This window comes from Plectropomus leopardus, chromosome 1 (genome assembly GCF_026936395.1).
Source record: "Plectropomus leopardus strain MGB_pleo_1.0 chromosome 1, ASM2693639v1, whole genome shotgun sequence".
NCBI classification, from domain to species: domain Eukaryota; kingdom Metazoa; phylum Chordata; class Actinopteri; order Perciformes; family Serranidae; genus Plectropomus; species Plectropomus leopardus.
The window spans coordinates 17,671,166-17,692,962 of record NC_142176.1 but is presented as its reverse complement, the minus strand read 5'-3'; the positions used below and the strand labels follow the sequence as shown (position 1 = coordinate 17,692,962).

General features: G+C 41.1%; 2 protein-coding genes across 4 annotated transcripts in view; both read right to left on the bottom strand.

Moving 5' to 3' along the window:
- The window catches only part of cdh15 (cadherin 15, type 1, M-cadherin (myotubule)), a 41,587-nt gene extending 40,133 nt beyond the window's left edge, over positions 1 to 1,454 (bottom strand). Inside the window, exon 1 of the mRNA XM_042493496.2 lies at positions 64 to 1,454. The gene's annotated coding sequence lies outside the window, so the exon portion shown is untranslated. The remainder of the gene's footprint in view (positions 1 to 63) is intronic.
- Positions 1,455 to 3,591: 2,137 nt separating this feature from the next.
- Positions 3,592 to 21,797, bottom strand: part of acsf3 (acyl-CoA synthetase family member 3) — a 37,474-nt gene continuing 19,268 nt past the window's right edge. The window contains exons 6-10 of one of the 3 annotated variants that reach the window (XM_042495370.2): positions 20,529 to 20,626; positions 20,035 to 20,161; positions 6,667 to 6,801; positions 6,325 to 6,436; positions 3,592 to 3,964 (exon numbers count right to left, since the gene is read on the bottom strand). In XM_042495370.2, the coding sequence (XP_042351304.1) occupies positions 3,850 to 3,964; positions 6,325 to 6,436; positions 6,667 to 6,801; positions 20,035 to 20,161; positions 20,529 to 20,626 (587 nt within the window). In that variant the 3' untranslated portion in view covers positions 3,592 to 3,849. Of the gene's footprint in view, positions 3,965 to 6,324; positions 6,437 to 6,666; positions 6,802 to 9,969; positions 10,290 to 12,916; positions 14,009 to 20,034; positions 20,162 to 20,528; positions 20,627 to 21,797 lie in introns of those variants that run through there. The other 2 variants (XM_088076788.1, XM_088076793.1) reach the window with 2 other exon arrangements.

Genomic DNA, 21,797 nt, shown 5'->3' with positions numbered 1-21,797 from the left:
ATGAATCAGTGATTGAATGAGCTGGAATTCAATCAGTATGCTCAATGTAATAAAAAATCTTACTTTGAAATGTAATACTGTTTCAATCCTTTGTTAGCCTGTGATGCCAGCTGGCTCCTCTTATAACCTAATGTGTCCTTCGTCTGAACAGGGAGCTACACAAGCCTCGGAAAGTAAATAAATATTATCTTGCGGGCAGGCTTACAGCAAAAGTGAAACTGTGACAAAGCAAAGACACCAATACAACGCACAATACAAGCTCTCCCGTCATCTCGTTTCACATCACCTGCTTCTTTCAAACCTTTGCCACTGTACCCAATTTCTCCATGTGTCTTAAACACATAAACAACCTCACAGGTGTCCCCCCATAACCCACCCTCCAGGACCCTGGGGCCCAATAAGCAGACATCTGCAGACAACCTTTTCCACCATGCTCCAGCAAACACAGCCAGGGAGTGTTTGAATGTGTGTGTGAGTGAGAGAGGGAGGTGGATGTAGTTCAAGGGCACAAGTACTCCATCAAGCTCGAGTCCAGGGAATAACCACCAGCCCCCCCCCCTCTCTGTGCACCAGAGAGGCGCTGGAACCAGTCCTGAGTGCCCCTCTAAACACACACCTACAGTAGAGTGCATCTATCACTGCGCACTACACTCTTCAGTTCTGATTTTGACCCTCTGCTGTTAGCTGCAGCCTCGGCATGGCAGCCCTTCCTGCCCGTGGCCCTGGCCGACTCCCAGCTCTGGCGTGGGTGGTTGGGTGGGGTGGCAAGGGGGGGGATTTGGGGGCACTGAAGCTGTCCTCTGGTGCTCCTGCAGCCCTGCCTGCTCATCCATCCTAGCCTGCCAGCCCACAGATCGATAGCTCTGCTCTCTTAATCAGGTCTCTGGTGACTGTGGGCGGACAAGCGTGTGTATGTGTGTGTGTGTCTGTGTGTGTGTGTGTGTGTGGACAGGAGGTTGTATCGGCTGGGGGTTGCACTTGTGTTTCTTTCCATCTTCAGTTCTCTGGCTGCTCATCATGACTGTTTATCTCAACTGTATTTTAGCACCTTTCTTCTTTATCTCCAAATACTCTGCATATCACTTGCTCAGAACCCTGCGCTGACTTTTTTTTTTTACATCATTTTTGTCATCCCCCTTTCTTCTATCAACTTTCTCGAGCCAGCTCTTGTTAAGGCTCCAATCTCTCTGACAGTCCTGCTTTATATTTTTTCTCCTCTCGGCGCCTTTTCTTTCATCTCTTCACGCGCTCTCTGCCTATCCTGGCAGCACGCCAGGGCTCATTCAAAAGGAGTCTTCACAGTCAAGTTGGTCCCGGTGCCACTGCAATCTGTTTTGACTTGTGATGAAGACAGAAGAGGTGAAGTATTGGAGAAATGGAGATGAGAAAGGATGAGAGGTGAGAAGAGCGAGCGGAGCGAGAGGGTTAGTCAGATGGAGTGCGGGGCATCCAGCTGTGGTGTTGTGCCTTGCTGGAGAATCCGCCTTGAGGCTCTCATCGCACCTGTGTAACCACAGCTGCACAGACACACACATGCACAGAGGAAACAAGTGTGACAACACGGTGGTTTATGAAAAAGTAGGAAACATAAATAACTCCAAACACTTTTTCGTTATAAAACTTTTTAATTTTCAGATAAATATTATCTGTTATTTTAGGTGCAGCAGTGTGCGCACAATGCTGAGGACTTCATATTAGCTGTGTTTTTGCTCACTAATCACATTTCAAAGTTCATCATGTCTCCTGTTCTACCACCATAATTGTCTTTTAGTGCAGCTGTAATTAACTATGATTCCAGATACCACACCACTCTACAATCAAAAGTCATTCTATATTCTCTGATCACATTTTCACACCCCCTTCTTATCCGAATATTTCAGTAAGAGTACTCAAAGCACTCCTTACCAATAGTTACTGCTGTGTTGAAGTAGTTTTATTGGACCAGTTGAACATCCAGTTCATGGTATGCGCAATTATTCATCAAATTAGACTAAACTAGCTGTTCTCATCTCATTAAGGCACATTGAACAGTGGATCCCATCATTGTGGCGGCTGTGGCTCAGAGGTAGAGCGGGTTGTCCTCTAATTGGAAGGTAAACGGTTCGACCCCCGCTACTCCGGGCAACATGTTGAAGTACCCTTGGGCAAGATACTGAACCCCGAATTGCTCCTGATGCTGCTTCATCGGAGTGTGAGTGCGTGTGAATGATTACTGAGTAGCAGGTGGCACCTTGTATGGCAGCTTCGGCCACCAGTGTGTGAATGTGTGTGTAAATGTGTGTTTGAATGGGTGAATGTGACAATGTAGTTTGAAAGCGCTTTGAACGGTCAATAAGACTAGAAAAGCACATACAAGTACAGTCCATTTACCATTCCTCTGGGTGCAGACATTTCATAAACAGGAATACTGACTTTGAGCCACTATACTGCATGTTGAGTCCCAGCTCTATAGTCCATACTAATTGTATAAAGTATGTACGATATCTTCATCTTTACAGAGTGCACCAGGAATGAGTCCTAAAACCTGGAAATAAGTTCGCATTTCAGCACTCCCAGTGTGCCTGATGTCAATAGGTTTTTTGAATGGGTTTTGTGGTCAACACAGACTCAAGAGACTTTCATGTTTTGTTCTGCAAAATAAAATACATCAGTCAGTACCTCACTGATGAATTTTGAAGCCTTTACATGTCTTACAGAAGATGGTTGCTAACAAGTGGCTCAATGAGACTACAGATTGTCATCACTCTGAATATGGCTTTACAGACTCGTTTTGGTGGCGATGTTAAAGTTATGCGAATGTGGTATAGTTTGTTTATAGCCTAACATTACCTTTTTACTTCTGGCAATTGCATTTATGCTTCAAAAATCCCAAAAGTGTTCATTTGTGAAGATTATCTTGCGGAACAAAACATGCAAGCAGGCTATCATAAACCTTTGCTTGCAACAGAGCTTATTTTGTGCAATAATCCAAAATCCAGTGGAAAAATCCCATTGTCTTTCTGTCAAGGGAAGTAGGACAACTAACTTCTCCTGTTGGCCTACAAAAAAGCATCATCCCTGCAGCACTCTATAGTACCACTGCCAGTCAAATGAACTTCACAATGAGAAAGTAAACCGTTTTCCAAGACTTTACACTTATGTTTTTGTTTTCCAAGAGCAGCCTCACTATAATCTGCATATGGTGTGCACACTGTCCATTGAGAGCACGCTAAAAATGTTTTTAGTCTGCATACTGACTGTTGTGCATACTTACTTTCTCATGTTTCCAGTGCGAACATTCTACATACTCTAAACCCACATTCAGTAATACTGTATGTTATTGTGTTATGGAAGTGGGACACTGCTACAATTGCAAACCCTACAAAAGTGGGTCAAGGTAGATTGAATACCAATTAATAGTACCTGACGGTGTCTTAGATATTATTTGCCTATCACATCCATGCTGGTTAGGCTAAATTTTAACCACTACTTTTGATGCCACATAAGATAATTTTGAGTTCATGTAATATACTCAGTTGGGCACACTTTCTGTGTCCTCTCTATGGAGTGCTGTTTCATATTGTTTCAATAAGTTACATATTAAAGTGATGATTTCCAGATGTCTCTTACACAGTAACTGATAAACAACGCTTGGCATAATTGGCATTCAGTGTAATAGAATTACCTTTGGGAGCCGTGTTTGTAGTTGTGATTAAGTTACCTCAGAGGTTATGTCATTTTCTGTGAGGTGTTTTTCCATTACTTAGTATTTCCTCTTGTATGATCTAAGGATCAGATGGGGACAGTCAGGACATCTGCAGCTCTTTGCCCAGGAACCTGTATGTTGTCATACATATCCAAGCGGTCCAGTCATGGGAAGAAGTGTCGCAGCAGGTCCTTCTTGTTGACCTTGCCCATCTGATTCCTTGGCATCTCCTCCACCAGCACCAGGCCTGTGGGGATGGAGTAAGGCGCCATGTGCTCCCTGCAATAAACACTGATGTTAATGCACTGAAGACTGTTTACTGCAGGAAGGAAGATAAACACAGAGAGGCATGCACAACAACACACACACACAGCGCTCATCAGTGTGCACACATGGATGGGAAAATGCACACATATGCAACAGAGGGAAAAAAACAAACAAAAAACAGAAAACAACTGCAAAACAAAGGCTAGCCCTGTGGCAGAGTAGTCGAGATAAGAAAAGAAATGTCCTTCATACACTCTGCAGCTCTTCTCCCTAATATACACAATTCGCCTTCCAGACACAGACAATTCCCTTCGTACAAAACAATATAATCACTGTGAGATGAAATAAAAAAAAAAAACAAATAATAAAAGCAAAAACAGAAGGCTGGGATAATTAAAAGCGTTTTATTTTTTCAGTTTTGAGTGCATGGTTGTTACGTCAAGTCTTGAAGCCGGGAGCTTTTCTATTATCTTCTAACCTAGTTTGTTTGTTTGTGCCTGAGTGTGTGTGTGTGTGTGTGTGTGTGTGTGTGTTTGTGTGTGCTCTTTTGTGCATGCTTGTGGTGCGGAGCATAATGACTCATACTGCTGCCATCAAACACTCCTTTCAGCAGATGTCTCCGTCTCTCTGACTCAGTGAGTAAAGTGTGAGTGAGTGTATATGTGCATACATACACAGCTCTGTAATGGGGCTCGCTCGTGTCACCAATTTCTCCGGGGTAGTGTGTTTGTGCGTGCGTGTGTGTTCAAGGCAGTGTGGGATGCACGGGGTGTGATCGAGATTCAGACTGACAGCTGAAGCCAGGGCACTGAAGAGTGAGCATCCATCTACTTGTTTATGTCTCATCTTATCTCCCTCTCTCTCTCCCCTACACCCCGACCTCAGCAGTGGGCTGTGTGCTGGCACTGCCTGTCCGCTGGCAGCACCCCTGGCTGCAAACACTGTGTGTGTGTGTAAGAGTGTGTTTGTGTGTGTGTGTGTTAACCTGGGTCACAAGCAGCAGTAGTAATCCACCATGCTGGACCAGCAGGCCACAGCAGTAGGATCTAAAACCCCCACACCATATGGAGACCACAGCCATGACACACACATGCACCTACAAAATGCACTCGTACAGAACTCAGAGATGTGGCAGTAGAAAGATCGTGTAAGAGACAAGAAAGATGGTATAAAAGTGAGGAAAAAAGTAGACAAATGAATTAGACAGTAGTGGGTGAGTAAAAGAGGAAGAAAATAAAAAAAGGAGTGTTTGTGCCTTCAGTCACTCCAAAGTGGAGGGCTGCATGTCACCACCAACTGTCTGCGTTAGACAAAATAAACTACTGACATTTAGAAAGGGCAGGAAAAAAAACTGTTTGCACGTAAGACAAAGCCCTCCGTAACAATCATTTGTTCGCTTCCTCCACATCTTCCTCTTTTTCATCTCCTCATTAGTCCATCTCTGGCCTCTCTTTCTCTCACATCCCTTCCTATTGATCTGAGGACTTTGGGGGCCGGTCACTGGGGACGTGTGTGCTGAACTGCAGAGTCTGCATTAGGAGCCTTCATTTGTTTACCACAAGACTGACAAAGAGTGGTGGAAATTGTCCTCTTGAATCAGCTCAGTAAGATTCAACCGAGGCAGGGTCAGCACTTCTTTCCAATAATGGGATACGGTGCTCTTTCAGTGTTTTGTTTTTCGTGAATTCTGGATGGTGGATTGGTTGTAAGTTATTCAGGTCACAGTCTTCGCTGGTGGTGCAGGTTGGAGACCACCTGCTGCAGCAAAGTTTATAAAACTATGTGAAAGACTTTTACAAAGTAATTATACACTCTACTTTTACCAGGTACATGAACTTGCATTGCTTCAAAAGTTGAGCCAGTTTGAATTTTTTTTGCTGGGCGATCCTTTGTCTGTTTGCAGGAAGTTAATGGACGGTATTTTTTATGCAGTGCTGTTAACTATCTGAACCCCAGGCTTTATAAAGAGAATGGATGTAGCCACCTTGATATCAACCAAAGCTTTGTGGACTCTCATTTTTAAGCCTGAAAATTTAGCATTTTGACCATCGCCATGGTGATAAAGAACATGAAAAGCCTAAAGAGGAGCATTCAGCTTAAAACATAAGTTGAGGATGTGCTAATAAATTGCTACAGTGTGCATACCTTTTTTATGTTGATTATTGCTATCATTTTTCTGGATTAAACAATTTTTGGACGTGCACAACTACTATGCTTTTCACAACAAGGCCATAAAGGTCAGTTGATAATCTTTTATCAAACTGTAGCATGTATTTTGCATTATTCTGAAACCATGTATTAACAGAACATTGAAATTTCATTAGATAGCGAGATAACCAACGGGCAGATTATTGAGCTGAAAGTCACAGTACCTTGCCCAGTTCTTCAGGTCTGTAAGGGTCATACTCTGGCTATTCTTCAGCTGCACCACTGCAGTGACTTTCTGACCCCAAGTGGCATCTGGGGCCCCAATCACAGCCACATCTGCAACATTAAAAATCACACAAAATCAGATGTACTGTTATGAAGTTTCAACTGCTCAAATTCTGTCATCTTGCAGTGAAGTCCTTAAGTATTTAGATCTTTGCACACCAAGTCCGAATTTTCTGTTGAACTAATACTGATATAAACAACCTCAAAATTCACATGAACTTTAATTCGATATAATACCACCCCAAAACAATGAAAAATTCATCACAGTCCATCACTCTCACCTATAATGTCTGGATGAGCCAGTAGCTGACGCTCCACCTCCAGTGCACTGATCTTGTAGCCACCACTTTTGATGATGTCGACACTGGTGCGGCCCCTGATCCAATAGACACCATCTTTATAAACTGCTGTGTCTCCTAAAAGGTGTGTCCATACAAGGAGAAAGACAGTACAAATTATTTAGAATAATATCTTTTTTTATGAGTAGGTTCAAAATCAGATAGATTGATTTAAAAAAAATATGCAAATTGATTGGTGTTTATTTTGTATTTTTGAACAAGATGAAAAGTCAACAGCCATGCTAGCGGCTGTGTATTTAGACACAATTTGAGTTAAATGTTAATATCTTCACAGGTGGTGCTACACAATAGCTCAGAGAATAACCAAAATAATTAGAATTCATAATTCGGATGAATCATCATTCACCATAGGTATTGGCACCACTCTTCACAGCAATCAAGCCAATAGTTTTTGGAATATTTTAGTTCAACCAAAGCCCGAAATGGACCAACTGAAAATCTGGCAAACAATACCAAAATGCAGCACAAACACTCTCTTAAATTTTCTCTTAATTTACTGTATTTTCTTTCATTACTTGAATTATAATCTGAGCTGCAAGAGAACCTAATTTGCAATAATTGTTATGAATTCTTTCTTGTAGCAACAACTTTTGAGTTTGTCAAGAAAATCTTGGTGGAATACAAGACACATGCGTGCGTGCATGCGTGCGTGCGTGAGTGCGTGTGGTGTAAGCACGCATGTGTGTTTATTACAGAAAGTAAGAAAGTCGGAGCGCAGTGGATGGATGAGTGTTTAGGATCCCCCCAAATCATCCTCCAGACACACACAGATAGGTGTCTGGGGGACAGGTGTGGGGGAGGATGAGTACAGTATGCGGGATGAGGGGCTCAGCTGGGCCTGGGGATGACGAGCAGAGGAAATGGGTCAGTATGGATGAGTGGAGAGAGACAGGGGGAGAAAAATGGACAGAGGAGGGAAGGAGTGAGAGAGAGGAACAGGAAGGTGTCATTTTGGATTATTACAGGTGGTACTTCCACAGCTGGGACTGAGAGGGGATGGATATGTGGATATGGATAATGGGGGGCTATTATGCTTTTGCTTTCATGTATATTATGTAACAATATCAGATGTTTATATTAAAAACGGACGAAGTTTTAAAAAATCAGGTAAATGTATGTAAAAGTAATTTCTTTAAGTAAAAACCTCAGTGTTCTGTCTCAGATGTTTTTTTTGTTTTTTTTTTACTTCTGAGACAAGCTGACTTCAGCTCATGACTAATTTCCATACTTGGTAATCTGCTCCAGGCGTGCTACTGCACATGTTTACAATAGGTAGCCAACACTGCCACATAAAGCTACATAATAACATGTCGGGGATGTCAGGGAAATGTATAATCTTGGCTACCAACGCTACTTTCTCCCTGAATTCAGATCATATTCCTGCTGGGACATTTCCTGTTGTGAAGATTTTAGTTTAGAAGCTTTTATGAAGCTTTTATTAGTGATTTTTCACTGTAGAGAGTGACGCTATTCTTCAACAGAGTCATTCCCTGGCTGCAATGATGGTGCAGAGACACTAAGATATGAAAGACCCCGAACATCTGACCAATCAGAGCAGACTGGGCTTTTATTTGAGGGGGCCTTAAAGAGACAGGTGCTAAAACGGAGCGTCTCAGACAGATGGTGAATGAACAGCATTGTTATAACACAGACAGTGTTTTTCGAAAATTGAAGCATGTAAATATGATCTTTTTTCAAAGATTATCTTTTGGACGTCTTTGCCTTTAATGAAAGGACAGCTGTAGATTTGTTTCTGTGTTTATTTGTAAGCATCCCCGTTAGCTGTGCTCTAAAGCTAATCTTTCTGGGGTCCAGGGATCGACAGGAAAGTTGTGAGAGAAAGGGGGAGATGATATGCACCAGCCGGGACCTGGAATCAAACAAAGGCTGCTGCAAAGTACTCAGCCTATTTGGTGCGTACACTTTACTCTAAGTAGTATGAACATTGACATTCTTCAGACTATTTTTTTGTATTTTTTTCTTAAACAATTTAAAATAAATGAAAATAAAGGGATTCATACACTGGATTTTCTACGAGAATTCAATAGCTGGCACATGGAGAAGCATTAAGACCACAGTGAGATGGGATTTAGAGAAATTATAATTCAACAGTTATTCACTACTAAAGGTAATAAAATAATGAGAAAATTAATTGAAAAGCTTTTGTTGGTTGGTCATTAAAGAAAAAGTTTCACGTTTTGTGTATTACACTTATTTACTGCGGTATCGATCTTTGTACTTCCCAAATGTTGAGACATTCCGTCATTTTTTAGGCGGGTGGGTCACACTGAGAGACTCTGGACTCATTTCTTCACCCTGGTCCCAGGTGCTGCCCTGCTGCTGGGATCATTCTCACCATGTGAAACTGTGCATGTTAGCAAACACTACAGCAGGACAAAGCCTGACCCTGAAATATGGAATCAATAACAGAAAAAGACTGGCTCTGCCTCACCAGGAATCAACACGATGAAGCATTTTAGGAGAAGAATTGTATTTTGATGGTGGTCTGTTTTGACTGCCATCTTCCGTTTGTCCTCTACTCCATCATTTAATCTCATTTGTTCTCTACTCTAACCCTGTATCCCTCTATCCATCTTATATTTTCATCCACTTTTTCAGTGTCAGCCAAACACACACAACTATTTTTTTTTGTTCCATCCTTGCCCTCCATTTTTTCCTCTGGAGCATCTCTCATCACATCTCCCGTTTCCTTCTCTCCACCTATCTTTCCTGTCTCTTCTTCCCCCTCTTGCCTCTCCGCTTCAGCATCAATAGAGGGCCCATCTGTTCCCATACATCACGCACTTCATTTCAGTTTATTAGCTGGGATAAATCATAAATATTTCATTATACATCACGGGCGGCTGTCGCCTGCACACCGACAATTTATCACCGCTGCCCTCTCTGCCGGCTTGCCACGGCGGCTATAAGCTTTCCAGTCTATTAAACAAGATTGATACAGTGTGTAAATTTAGATATTGGGAATTTCTTCACAGACCACTGCTCCGCACTGATAGGCCAGGGTAACAGGGGAGGAGGGGGGAGGATGGAGGGAGAGGAGGAAAGAGCAGAGGGAGGGAGAAGAAGAGCTTGGTTGGGTTTTAACACCACTAACGGGGTAGTTACAGTTTCCCCGATTCTCCTCCTCTATTGAATCAGGGGAAAAGGAAACAAACTGCAGAAATAATTTGGTTACAGCTTTTATCTTATGCAAACAGATATGGAGAAAAAGAGCAGTTTTTACATGCACATTGATAAGCTGTTAGTGTGTCCTGTGTGTATGCGTGAGCCAAAACTAATAAAATACCATAAAATTCGTCCATTCGGCTGCAAATGTTTAAGCGTAGGGGTAGGGAGCGGCATTAATGTGGCACTGTTGGACAAAAGGGTTGAAAAGAAACACTCAGACAACATACTTGAATTGAGTTTGAAGTGCTTATACAGGACTCTTTGACCTTGTCTGTTTGAGGAGGAGGAAATAACGAGGGAAAGAACAGCATGTTTGGAGAGAGGCACAAGTGGGAATAGCGATTGGAGAACACGGACTGATAAAAGAGGAAAGAAGGGAGGGAGAGAGATTGTTGGGAACTGTGTTACTAGGACGCACACATACACACAAGCTTGTACACATATACACAGTTCATACATATACACACACACATAGACACACACACACGCACACAAACACTACTTCAGGCATCAGAGACTCTCTGCCATTATGTGTTATGGCGTCGGAGGCAGATATGGCCGAATGGCTTTCTTAATTAAAACGATAAGAAGCCTAATTGCACTGGGCTTTCATCTCATTCTGAGGCATTAAAGAAAGTGAAGGCACACAGTGTGGAAAAAAAAGAAATAAAAACAGATCAAGACTTTAACTGGAGGATGGAGGGCAGGGAAACTTCCATCATGTCTTTCAGAAAACAAGAAAATGACATTAGCTGGCGCTGCAGAAAACTTCATCCTGTTGTAATTTAAATTTCAGAAAATTAACTCTAAATTATTTCAAGCCGTTAATTATCATTTTCTTAACAGGAAAAAAAACATTGTGCAGAGAAGTGTGTTATCAACAGTTTTTTTTTTATAAAGTCCAGCTACAGCATTTTTTCAGAGTGACACAAAATTGCCTTGAGAAGAATTTCTGTTAGTGTGACATTTTAACATTTTAGCAGAACTCTAGTGATTGGCCTTCATTCCTGCAGACTCAAAAAAATTGACATTTCTGACAGTTTTAATGGTAAACCAAGCATATTATGTTGAAGAAACCAAAAAAAAAGAAAGAGGAGGCAAACAGTGTGAACTGTCTGTGTGCAGTGACAGGGGAGCAGTAGTATAAAGGTAACTCTGAAAATACATTAGAAAAAATGTGGCATCTAAACTTCATGTAAAAGCGATATATTTTACTTTATAGGGAATATGTTACTAAAATTCAAATAGCAAAAAAAGACAAAATATATACTAATTGCCAAAATAAAGGGTTCAGTGTGTAAGATTTAGGGAGATTTAGGGGATTTAGTGGTATCTAGCAGTGAAGACTGCAACCAACTGAAACTTCTCTCTGCTGGAATTCCTTCAGTTTTTTTTTGTTTAGGTGGCTTTTACTGGGAGCCAAATTATCTGCAGAGGTCTCCTTCTCTCCTAAACAAATAGATCAGGTTATCAAAACTGGTGAAAAATACTGAATAAAGCTGTTTTACATACACATTTGTCCGTTTCTCCGACACAGTTTGACACCGGCCACTGGCCAAGCACCTGCAAAAATGTGCTCACCTTTTTTTTTCTTCTAAACTTAAGATCCAGACTCAGGAGATTTTCACCAGGAGCTGAATTATTCTCCTATGCTCCAAAACAAATTGACCCAGTCACTGAATAAAGCAGTAACACATCAAAAGTTTTTCTGACACTGTTCTTCCCTAAAGGGCTGTTAACTACTGTGGCCGACAAAAATTTGAGGATGGCCCTATACGGAGCAAGTGTTTTTTTTGTCTGTTCTGGGCTACTGTATAAACATGGCGGTGCAACATTGCAGACTCAATTCAAGGACCTTCTCTTTAACTTAATAGAAAACAACTCATTCTAAGGTAAACATAACACAACGATTATTACTTTCAAGTGATTATGAACTCATGAAGACATACTAGTTATATTCTATTTCTGCCAATATATCCCTCCTACACACTGCACCATTAAGACATTTTTGATCATGCAAAGTCTATTTGATATTTAACTACAAGACTACATGTGATGCAGGTATGATCCCTCACGGCTGCACCAGGCTGTCGGCTCTTTACCCGTCAAACAAACTGTTTGCCTCTCTCCCTGAGTACCCACTCATCAAACTCTCAGAGCCGGCAGGGAAGCAGCATGGGGGCTCCACATGATGGTACCATTTCTGTTGCCTCGGAAAATGTGAAGTATGATTCGACAAGATTCAAAAGTAGCTATGGGGTATTTTCAGAGCTTTCCCCAAATCATTCATTGCTGTCATTGATTTGATGTGCCTTGGCGGAAATGTAATTGTCGAGGCATTGGTCCACATAACTATTCAAAAACAACACTGACACACACAAATAGTCGGGACATGCTGCTTTGCCTGGACGGAAAGTGTGTGAAAGAAAAGGGCAGAGTGTGACATATGACAAAGGCCAACATCACAAAAACACTTCAGCCTGCCTGCCCCTAGCGTCGCTGCTGGAGGTGTCTGGGACGGAGAGAGGCTACTAAAAACACACAATAACAATTTATTTATTTTTTTGTTATGCGGAGGAGACAGAAGTCATCTATTGGTTTGTCAGTAGGACCTCTCGACCTAATTTTTGCTGTAAATAGATAGAAATAGAAATAGATAGAAATAACTGTTTTGAGTCTGTGTGAGTGAATTTGATTCTAGCCTGACCTCGAGCTAAGTACCATGGACTTGTATTTTGTGTGCACACACCACTCAACCCTGAAGATTTGGCTAGCATGAAGCCTTTTGCAGAGTGCACACTTTGAGTGATATAATGAAAACATGTCAACAGTCACATTATTTTATCACTAAAGATAAACTCAGACCGCAACAGAAAGGATGAAACACTCTTTCATGCATGGGTACAGTGTGGCTTCAACATCTAATTCCAGACACCCATGCAGGTGGTGAAAAGTACAAAGTATTTATTATATAAGGGCTACTATATTATAAAAATCCACATTTACTTATCACCACACATGAATTATTTGAAATTTTAAAGGAGTATTTCACTGCAGGAGAGATGCTTTTTCATAAATCTAAGCAAATAAAAAGATGCAAATACTTTTGAAAATGGTGTTACATGACCAAAGGGCCTATATACCGAATTTTTATATTTCCATCATTTCCATAGATTTCCTTTTTGGGATGAATGTAGTACTAACTTCTTATTGCCATGTGAAACCTTCATTAGCTTTTTTTTCACAGCAATTGAAGGTTCAAAAATTCTTTATTGCCTGAAAAAATGTATTTTTCAGCCTTAAGTACACTTCTGCATTGCCATTGCTACAATGTTGACGTAAAGTCAATGTAATATCACATAAAACATTTTGAGGGTTTTATAGTCCCACCATAGCAACGATTTCCAATCCATCTCTCAAAATAAACTTTAAAAAAGTATATAGCACAGTGATTGATTTACACTTCTTAGGCTCCATTTATCAACTCGTTGTTTAAGTGCTGTAAATCCAGGTTCCACTCTAATGTTTAAGGTGATCCTCATACTGTGTAGCCAACATGCTACACTTCTCTAGCCAGCCTCTCTTTGACCTGCTACTTTATAAACTTCACTACCGACAATCATCACTCAATCCAGAAAGGCAGAAAAACTGCTTCGAGCTGACCACTTAGCTCATGTCGAGGTTGCATAAGCTGTGTCGGTGATACATGCATTTTAATTTATTTAATAAGTGCACTGAAGCTATAGTGTGGTCTTGTGTAAACCATCTCTGCAGACACATAGGCATGGTAATGCAAACTTTTAAAATCTTTTGAATAGTAGCAAAAATTACCATCATCAACCAAAGCCTGAAAGTGTTTTTCCTTTTCAGAGATACTATTTGACAGCCATGTCGTGTTTATACATGTCTCTGCACTAGCATTACTAAAGTGTTTACAGTGTGCCCGATGAGGAGCTGCTTCTCTTCGGCGAGAAGGTACAAGTGGAGTCACAGTCTTTCACCACAACCTAAACTCTCACACAGTAGGTTAAAGCTGAGTGTCCTTCATCACTGTGGAGAGGAGAGTCTGCACAATCTGCACAAAGACAAGAGAGGCCGAGATGTGAGTCGTGCCTCTTCTCAGACTGACTGTAAACACTTAGCATATATGAATATTAATGTTCCACATTAAAGCCCCAATGCCTAGATGGAAGAGTTAATGAGGATAAATAACAGACAGCCAAGCAGTGAAATCTCAGCTCTGACATTATTTATCATCCTTAACTTTTGTCACAGCTCTTTTTTTAGTAATTAATATCGTACAAGAAAGCACTTTGCACTTGGATGAGTGATCTAATTTGTTTAATATAATGCAATTAAAGGAGCTTGAATTGCTTTATATTGGCGTTGCTGATTATATTCCTTGCTGGGCTGCCTCTCCACCAGCAGATAACAAGCTGAACTTGAGGATTGATGTCTGTCTCAGATCTGTTATATTCATCAAGCAAACTACTTAACTGCCGTTTACATGCTCCCTCTCTGCACCGAGTCACACAAATCTGATAGCTAACTAAGACACATCAACTCCAGCAACCAGTCGTTGATTATAAAGCACCAACAATGAACAAACCAGATTTCAGATTAGTTTTTCTTTTTGGCACTTTTGAAATCACAGTATCTCCCGTCTCTTTCCGTTTGTGTGCCTCCACGAACCAGTGAAGTTGCACTTTACATCCATGTCTGTCCAGACTCTTTAAGTCCATGTAAAGTGATAAATAATGTGTTCTGAATTTGTCACATCACAGTAAAAAGTAAAAAACGTCAGTTCATATTTTTATCCTATAAGTCATTTGTGTGAAATTTTGTATGAGTATAAATTCCTAAGTAAACAAGTTTTTTTTTGAGGTCAAAGTGATTTTGACCTTTGACCATCAAGTCTAATCAGTTCATCACTGAGTCCAAGTGGACTTTTGCGCCAAATTTTGAAGAGATACCACTGTAAGATATTTCTGAGAATGAGGCAGATGCAAGGTCATGGTGACTTTAAACTTAGATCACCAAATTGTAATCAGCTCATCACTGTGTCCAAGAGGATGTTTTATTTTTTTTGCAAAATTTGAGAAATATCTGTCAAGGTGTTCTTGAGATATTGTATTTACAAAAATCAGACAGAGGCAAAGTCACAATGATTGTGACCTTTGACCTTCCAAATCTAATCAGTTCTTCAATGAGTCCAAGCTGACCTTTGTGTCAAATTTTGAGAAATTCCCTCAAGGTGTTCTGGATATATCACACTGATGAGAAGTGTTTAGAGTATAAAGTGTTAGCTGATCAATCAGTTTGCCAAACTCTCTTTGAGTTTAGTGGCTCACATGTAGCAGTGTTTAACTACATTTACCTGCAACCAGTGTTAAGAAAATCCAGACCACCGAGTGTTGACACCTTGGCTGTAAATGTTACAGGGACGGCTGGTTTGAACAAAGTGCTGTGAGCGCGGGGGTGTTGGTGCATCCCACAGCGAGCTCTGACATTGGAGTTAGGAGGACACAATGTGACTTGGGGTGAAATATGACATTGGAAACACAGAGAGGGACGGAGGCAGGGAAGAGAAGAGCAGAGCTGGGAGCAAAACGCGATGCACAAATGACTAGTGATGGCTCTGCAGGATATGAGCCACACTTGTGTTTTGTCTGTGGAAAATTTACCCTGCAGACCTGAAGCTCACCTTTACAGCTGGGGTTACATCTCTCTCAGTCGCACACAAGCAGACACAGACAGACAAACACACACCCTTTAACAATTACGCACAAACACATTCTCATTATCTGTTTTAACAACTATGCTTTGTCAAATCAGTCTTTTTGAGACTGAAATGTTTTCTGCAGCACCGTACAGTAAATTCATAATGTAAGCTGTAATAAAAGCCTTGCGGCTGCATCTTAAAGTCCTCGGAAATCAATTTAGTTGCAACAAAATCTCAACTTGATACTAAATATTTTGCCACATTTCTTGCTAATTCTGCCTCTTACACGTTTGAGTTGGCCCACTTAAGTAGGTTCTGTGGGAATAAGCAATTAAGAGTGTAAAACTGAGGTAAAACGACAAAAATTTCACTCCCTTGTTAACTTTTCTGCCTCTGAGCTGAGAGTCTCTCCAAGTTAATCAAATAAATAATTAAACATCAGATAAGGCAGGGTTAATAGTTAGCCCCCAAACACAGCTTCCGCTAAATCGCTAATGCCTGAGCTTCCCTCTCTTCCCACAAGTCCTTATTAATTTATGTATTCATACATTTATTTATGGTTTATTTCAGAACATCCTAATTCATTCTGGGTGGAGTACCAGGCTCTCTTTGGTTGGTAGGTACCGACTAACCCCAAATCTGCAGCACTAATTTTAGTTTACTGCTCGCTCTGCCTTCAGCTTGTTGTGTTTACACGTGAACATCAACAACCAGCAACAAAAGCCCTTGCAGTCCTGTCAACATGAGCTGAACTCATATTCTCTGGACAGAAAAAGAGGGTTGAAAAAGGCAAGAGGGGATCAATGTGCTCTGAGATGTTTGTGAAGATGAGTGGAAAGAGTGTGCTCAGGAGAAGGTGACAGCTTCCCTATAGAGCTGCCAGTCATGCTACACAGCACCCGCTCGCACTAGAGAGGACACCTCTGGCCAGCTGAGAACTTATTGATCTAAACTCTCGCGCTCCTTCTCCACTCTTTACACTCCACTTTTCTCCTCTCTTCCTTTGTCTCCTCTTCCTATTGGCCTGCCAGTCTCCCCTCGAAGCTTTATTTTCTTCTCAGATGTCATTTTCCACTCTGTGTCAGCCATGCAGTGCAAATATTTTCAACTACAATAGATTTTTATTTGTAATTTTTTTGTATTTCATCTCAATGCAGTTCTCTTGGCTGGTTTAAAAAAATGAGTTTTTAAGCCATGAATAATAATATTTAGCTTTTAGCTTTGGGTAACAGGGAGGAACACAACTTTCTGCAGCATTAAAGGGGACCTATTATGCTTCTCTTATTTTATGTCATACATATAATGTTATATTTTCAGAGATTCAAATCAAATGTGACCAAAATTTCAAGTAATTATGTAATTCTTAAAGTATTCAGACTGATTTCAAGAGGAAATTTTTTTTTCTACTTTGGAAGCAACATGATGTCTGCTCACAATGTAATCCTTAAAATGGTCATCTACTGCAGGCGACCTGTGTTTACATTACCTAGTGTGCACTGCTACATGTAGCAACATGCTAACATCAGGGAAACATGTAATCTTGGTTGCTGATGTTGTTAATTTCTTCACAATTTTGATCGTATTGCTGCTGGAACATGTCATAGAGATGTTGGTTTAAAAGCTTTAACTGGTTATTTTTCACAGCAGAATGTGCTGCTGTTCTCCGTTACAGTCATTCCCTCCAATGGCTATGATACTGAAGACCCAGTCAGAGCAGACTGGGATTTTTTTCTGGTGGGGGCTTGAACAGAAAGGTGCTGAAACAAAAACAAGAGTTTTTCAGACACAGGCTGAATACAGGTCTTGTAGCACAGACAACATGAGAAAAATAAAGTGTTATTTTAACACTAAAGCATGTAAACATGCTCTAATAGAAACCCAAAACACAAGTGTGAGCCTCAAAAAAAGCATAATGGGTTCCCTTTAAGTGCATTACAATCAACCTGTTGATGTTTAAAGTGCCCTCTCAATTCATACATAAAAATGCCCATAGTTGAAATGCTAGAAATTAAAAAAAAAAAAAAGGTCAAAAATATTGCAAAGTGTTTTTATACTTGGCCGAGGTGCAAGCTTACAATCATTTGCATTTTCTCTTGTTGATTTTCAATGACTTGTTTCACCTATCTTACTGCATCTTTTTAAGTCAAATATGTAACACGTTGAGTTTGACAGCCCAAGTCCAAATAAAGTACATCTCAGTCAGATCCCTGAAAAGCAGTCCAGTGCTGAACACCATTTTTCCTCAGTGACCTGGAGGTCAAATCCTGGAGGATGTAGAAAAAGTGAGATACAGAAAGCTCTGTGGGAAGGTGACAAGAGATCAGCAAGAGTTAGCAAGTCAGAGATGGAGTGAGGATGAGACAGAGTGTTGGAGAGATGGAGTGTGAAACAGGGAGCAGGTGTGAGGGTAAAAAGAGCAAGAGAGTGAGAGGGAAGCTAGGAAGCTAAGGAGAGGGTTAAGTGCAAGGAGCCTCCATCTAACACTTCTCCCCCCAGATATCCACACCAACAGAGTTTGTGTGGAAACGGCAGGCTTCTGAGTGTCGACAAGAGTAGCTTGTGTGGGAGTTAACTGTCGACACAAGCATGTGCCTATCCATAAATCAACTGTATGCATCGCACTGTGTATGTAGAGTTGTGAAGTAGGATTAGCTTAACTGTAAATTCTTACAGGACGTCACTTCAGTGTTTCTATTAACAATGCAAATGCAAACAGTAAAAAAGTCCTTGAGGGTACAAAGTTTTTACAGGAGTTCCCGAGTGAACAGTTCCTCTCAGGGAGTCCCCAGAACTGTTTGGTCTAAAAACGCCTACTGGTGACACCTCACAGACAGCGTGTCACTCAAAGCATCCACACCCTTAAGCCTTAATAACAATGTGTGAGTTACATAAAAATTCAACCTTGCACAGAGACCCTATTTTTTTACCAGGCTGTAAGCATGTTTATTTGTGCTGTAAAGTTAAGCATTTTAACATGGGGTTTTAATGGGGATTTACTTACTTTTGGAGCCAGCCTCAAGTGGCAATTAGAGGAACTACAGATTTTGGCACTTCCTTGTTGGCTTCATTTTTCAGCCCAGGAAGTTGCCCCTTGAAATGTTTTTTCTGTTATTTTAGTATAATAGATGGCTCTAAATACTACAATAACAAGTGCTCCAGCTGCCACTAAAAATTATCTAAGCAAAAAATAATCTTAACTTTCACTTCCTGTACCTTGGATGCCCAAAAAAAGCTCCACACCTCTACATATGGGCATGTGTTTAAGCTGGCATCACAGAACAGAGGCAGGTGGGTGGGCAAGGAATGTGTGTGATAGCTTCCTATTGAGTAGTTCACGGTGTGTGTGTATCTGTGTGTGTGCGTGTTTGTGTGTGTGTATGTGGCTTGAGGGACTGGTCTGTGGGGAGCTGATTGCGCGGGCTCTCATTATGTGGCCAGTGGCTGTAATGGAGTGTGACAGCAGCGTGCTGTGCTCTGGATCTCTGTCCTTCCAGCCTGCAAAGCCAATTAAACACACTCTGCCCTGCTCTCCCACTGACTCGCTCTGCATCGCTCTCCATCACTCGCTCCTTCCTTGCTTCTTTTCACCCTCCTACCTCACCACCACCAGCAGCTTCCCATCTCTACCTTATGCATCCCCACTCTCTCTGGATCCTTACATGCCATCCTTTACAGCTGATTCTCTCTTTTGCTTCCAGCTCTTATTTCTTGTTGTCTACATGACAATCAAAAGCACCAATTGCTTCTGCCCTCCATCCTGCATCCCCCAGCCTCCCTTCACTCTCCCCCAAGCCAACCTAACACCTTTCTCCTGGTGGCTTTGTAGTAAAGCAGAGCTGCTTTTTTGGGGGGGTGGGGGGGCTGAAACTGAATTTCTGGGCTGCAGGGAGAGAGAGCCTCTGATGACAGCTTCCCCGTGTGCTGCCACACACGCTAAAGAGAGAGAGGGAGAGGAAGAGCGAGAGAGCAATACTTGGTTTCTCAAGACCCAGAGCAGTCACAACCACTTAGGAGGAAAAATGCCCTGCAGCACCAAAAACACACATAGTCCATTTATCACTCCCTCATAGCCCCCCAAAATGTGCACACACAAATTTAGTACACACATATTCAATTTCGATGTGTGTGCGAGTGTGCTTTCTGGACTAGACCTCTGGTTTTTAAGTGTTTCAAATCAAGCCCTGAAAGTGCAGTCTGCTGAAGAGACGAAGAAATCTTTTGACATCTTTCGTCCTCCTGTGAATCTCTTTGACAGTACAACTCATGTAGATGCAATTAGAGGCAGAATTTACTCCCTCCACAGAAACGCACGTGTGTGCATGTACACTGCTGCAGTGTAAGTGAAGTGGGAATATAAGAAGACAGGAAGGTTTTGGTACCTGTTCTGAACCAGCCATCATCAGTGAAAGACTCTCTGGTCTCTTGAGGTTTGTTCCAATACTCCTTGAAGACAGACGCACCTCGAACTAGGAGCTCCCCTTCTTTCCCCTCCAGACCTGAACGTACCTGAAATACATTCACAGAGAGACAGGACAAGACAGAGATAGCACACCGTTTAAAAGAGTTGAGTGCAGTTTAAAGTAGCCAGAATAACACTTACAGTAAATGACTATCCACTTAATGCTGAGTGATGTACTCGCCAAGAAAAGCAGGACAACACATGCTAAACTGGATCTAACTTGCATGCAGAGTTATGAGGGCAAAATACTGTATTTCCCTTCATAATATATACTGAAAAAAATAGAAAAACCCATATGTTATATTTGTTTCTGGAAAAGACGCACTCACTATCTGTATCCTGACTACAATACATTTGTTTTCTATCTACTGTCTGCAGAAAAATTGTCTTATAACATGTTCTTTCATTGATTACCTGAGTCTTGCGGTGGCTGCCCTCCACAATCGTGGTGTTGGTTGAGTTATTCATGACAATCCTGACTTCCACACTTGGAAGTGGCAACCCTACAGCCCCTGTCAAAAATCAAGCATAAACACAGACAAAAAAACACTTGAGTAAAAAGTGACGGTAGACTATCGAAAGCAAGATGGGATGATTTTTGTCCCTTTTAAAAGAGTTGAACACTTGAGCAATATGAGCAATAACCAGTGGAGTGATTGTCATGAACCTTTGGTGCAGGATTTCAACTACAGTGGGAGTGCTCTCTTCCATGATGGCATTAACCTCCGTCCGCAGGGCATAACTGGTCACTAAATGGTTTGCTGAGCTTGTAAAACACTAAACTGAAAGCCATTCGTCTCAGTCACCACAAGTCAGCTTACTGGGACAGTAATGGGGATTTCTGAGGCAATGCCTGATGCAGCTGTTTTCTCTGACATCGAGTAAACTCCAAATAAGAGAACTCTTAAAAACAGATACTAGGCTAAGAATATACTCCAGGACATTGTGATCTATCAAAAGTCTTCTCAAAATGACAACAAATTGCAGCAACAAAGGCATTAACGAAGCAGCATGAAGGATTACGTGGCATCTAGCGGCGAGCTAGCAATATAAAACTGATAACCGTAGCCACAATAACATCATCTATTGGTTTGTGGAATTCAGTTTTGATCTTTGATATTGGAGCCAGAAGTGACCGTATTTGGAGGGGAGGGTGGAGCTTTGGAAAAGCGAAGGGTGGATCTGAGTCGTAGTCAAGAGTAGAGGAGAAATAATAGCGCATACAGGTCCAGGTGGAGAAAACAACTCAGTCATTTATATATATATGTAATTTTTATAGATTGAAGACAATGCAATTTTGTATTTGCCAACTGTTTAGATGTGTAATTTTTTAAGTAATATTTATGATCTATACAGAATATGAATCTCATTCTGAGTTACTGAACTGAGAGATAATTTTTGTTCCATTTTTACTGAATATTTGAGAGTGAACTACAAACTATAACACTTATTTTGCTGTAATTGTATGTTCTTGAAATTAATAATGAAATATGACAATGTGACTATACACTAAAGAAAGACATATACCTGGTACATTATATTCCAATTCTGCCAATAGGTCTTCCTAAATTCTACACACTGCTCATTTAAGTCAATCAAAAATTCACATCAACACCTCCCTCCAACACACACAATGCCAGTAATACTCCACAACCTTTCCTTAAATAACAATCTCTCTTTTAT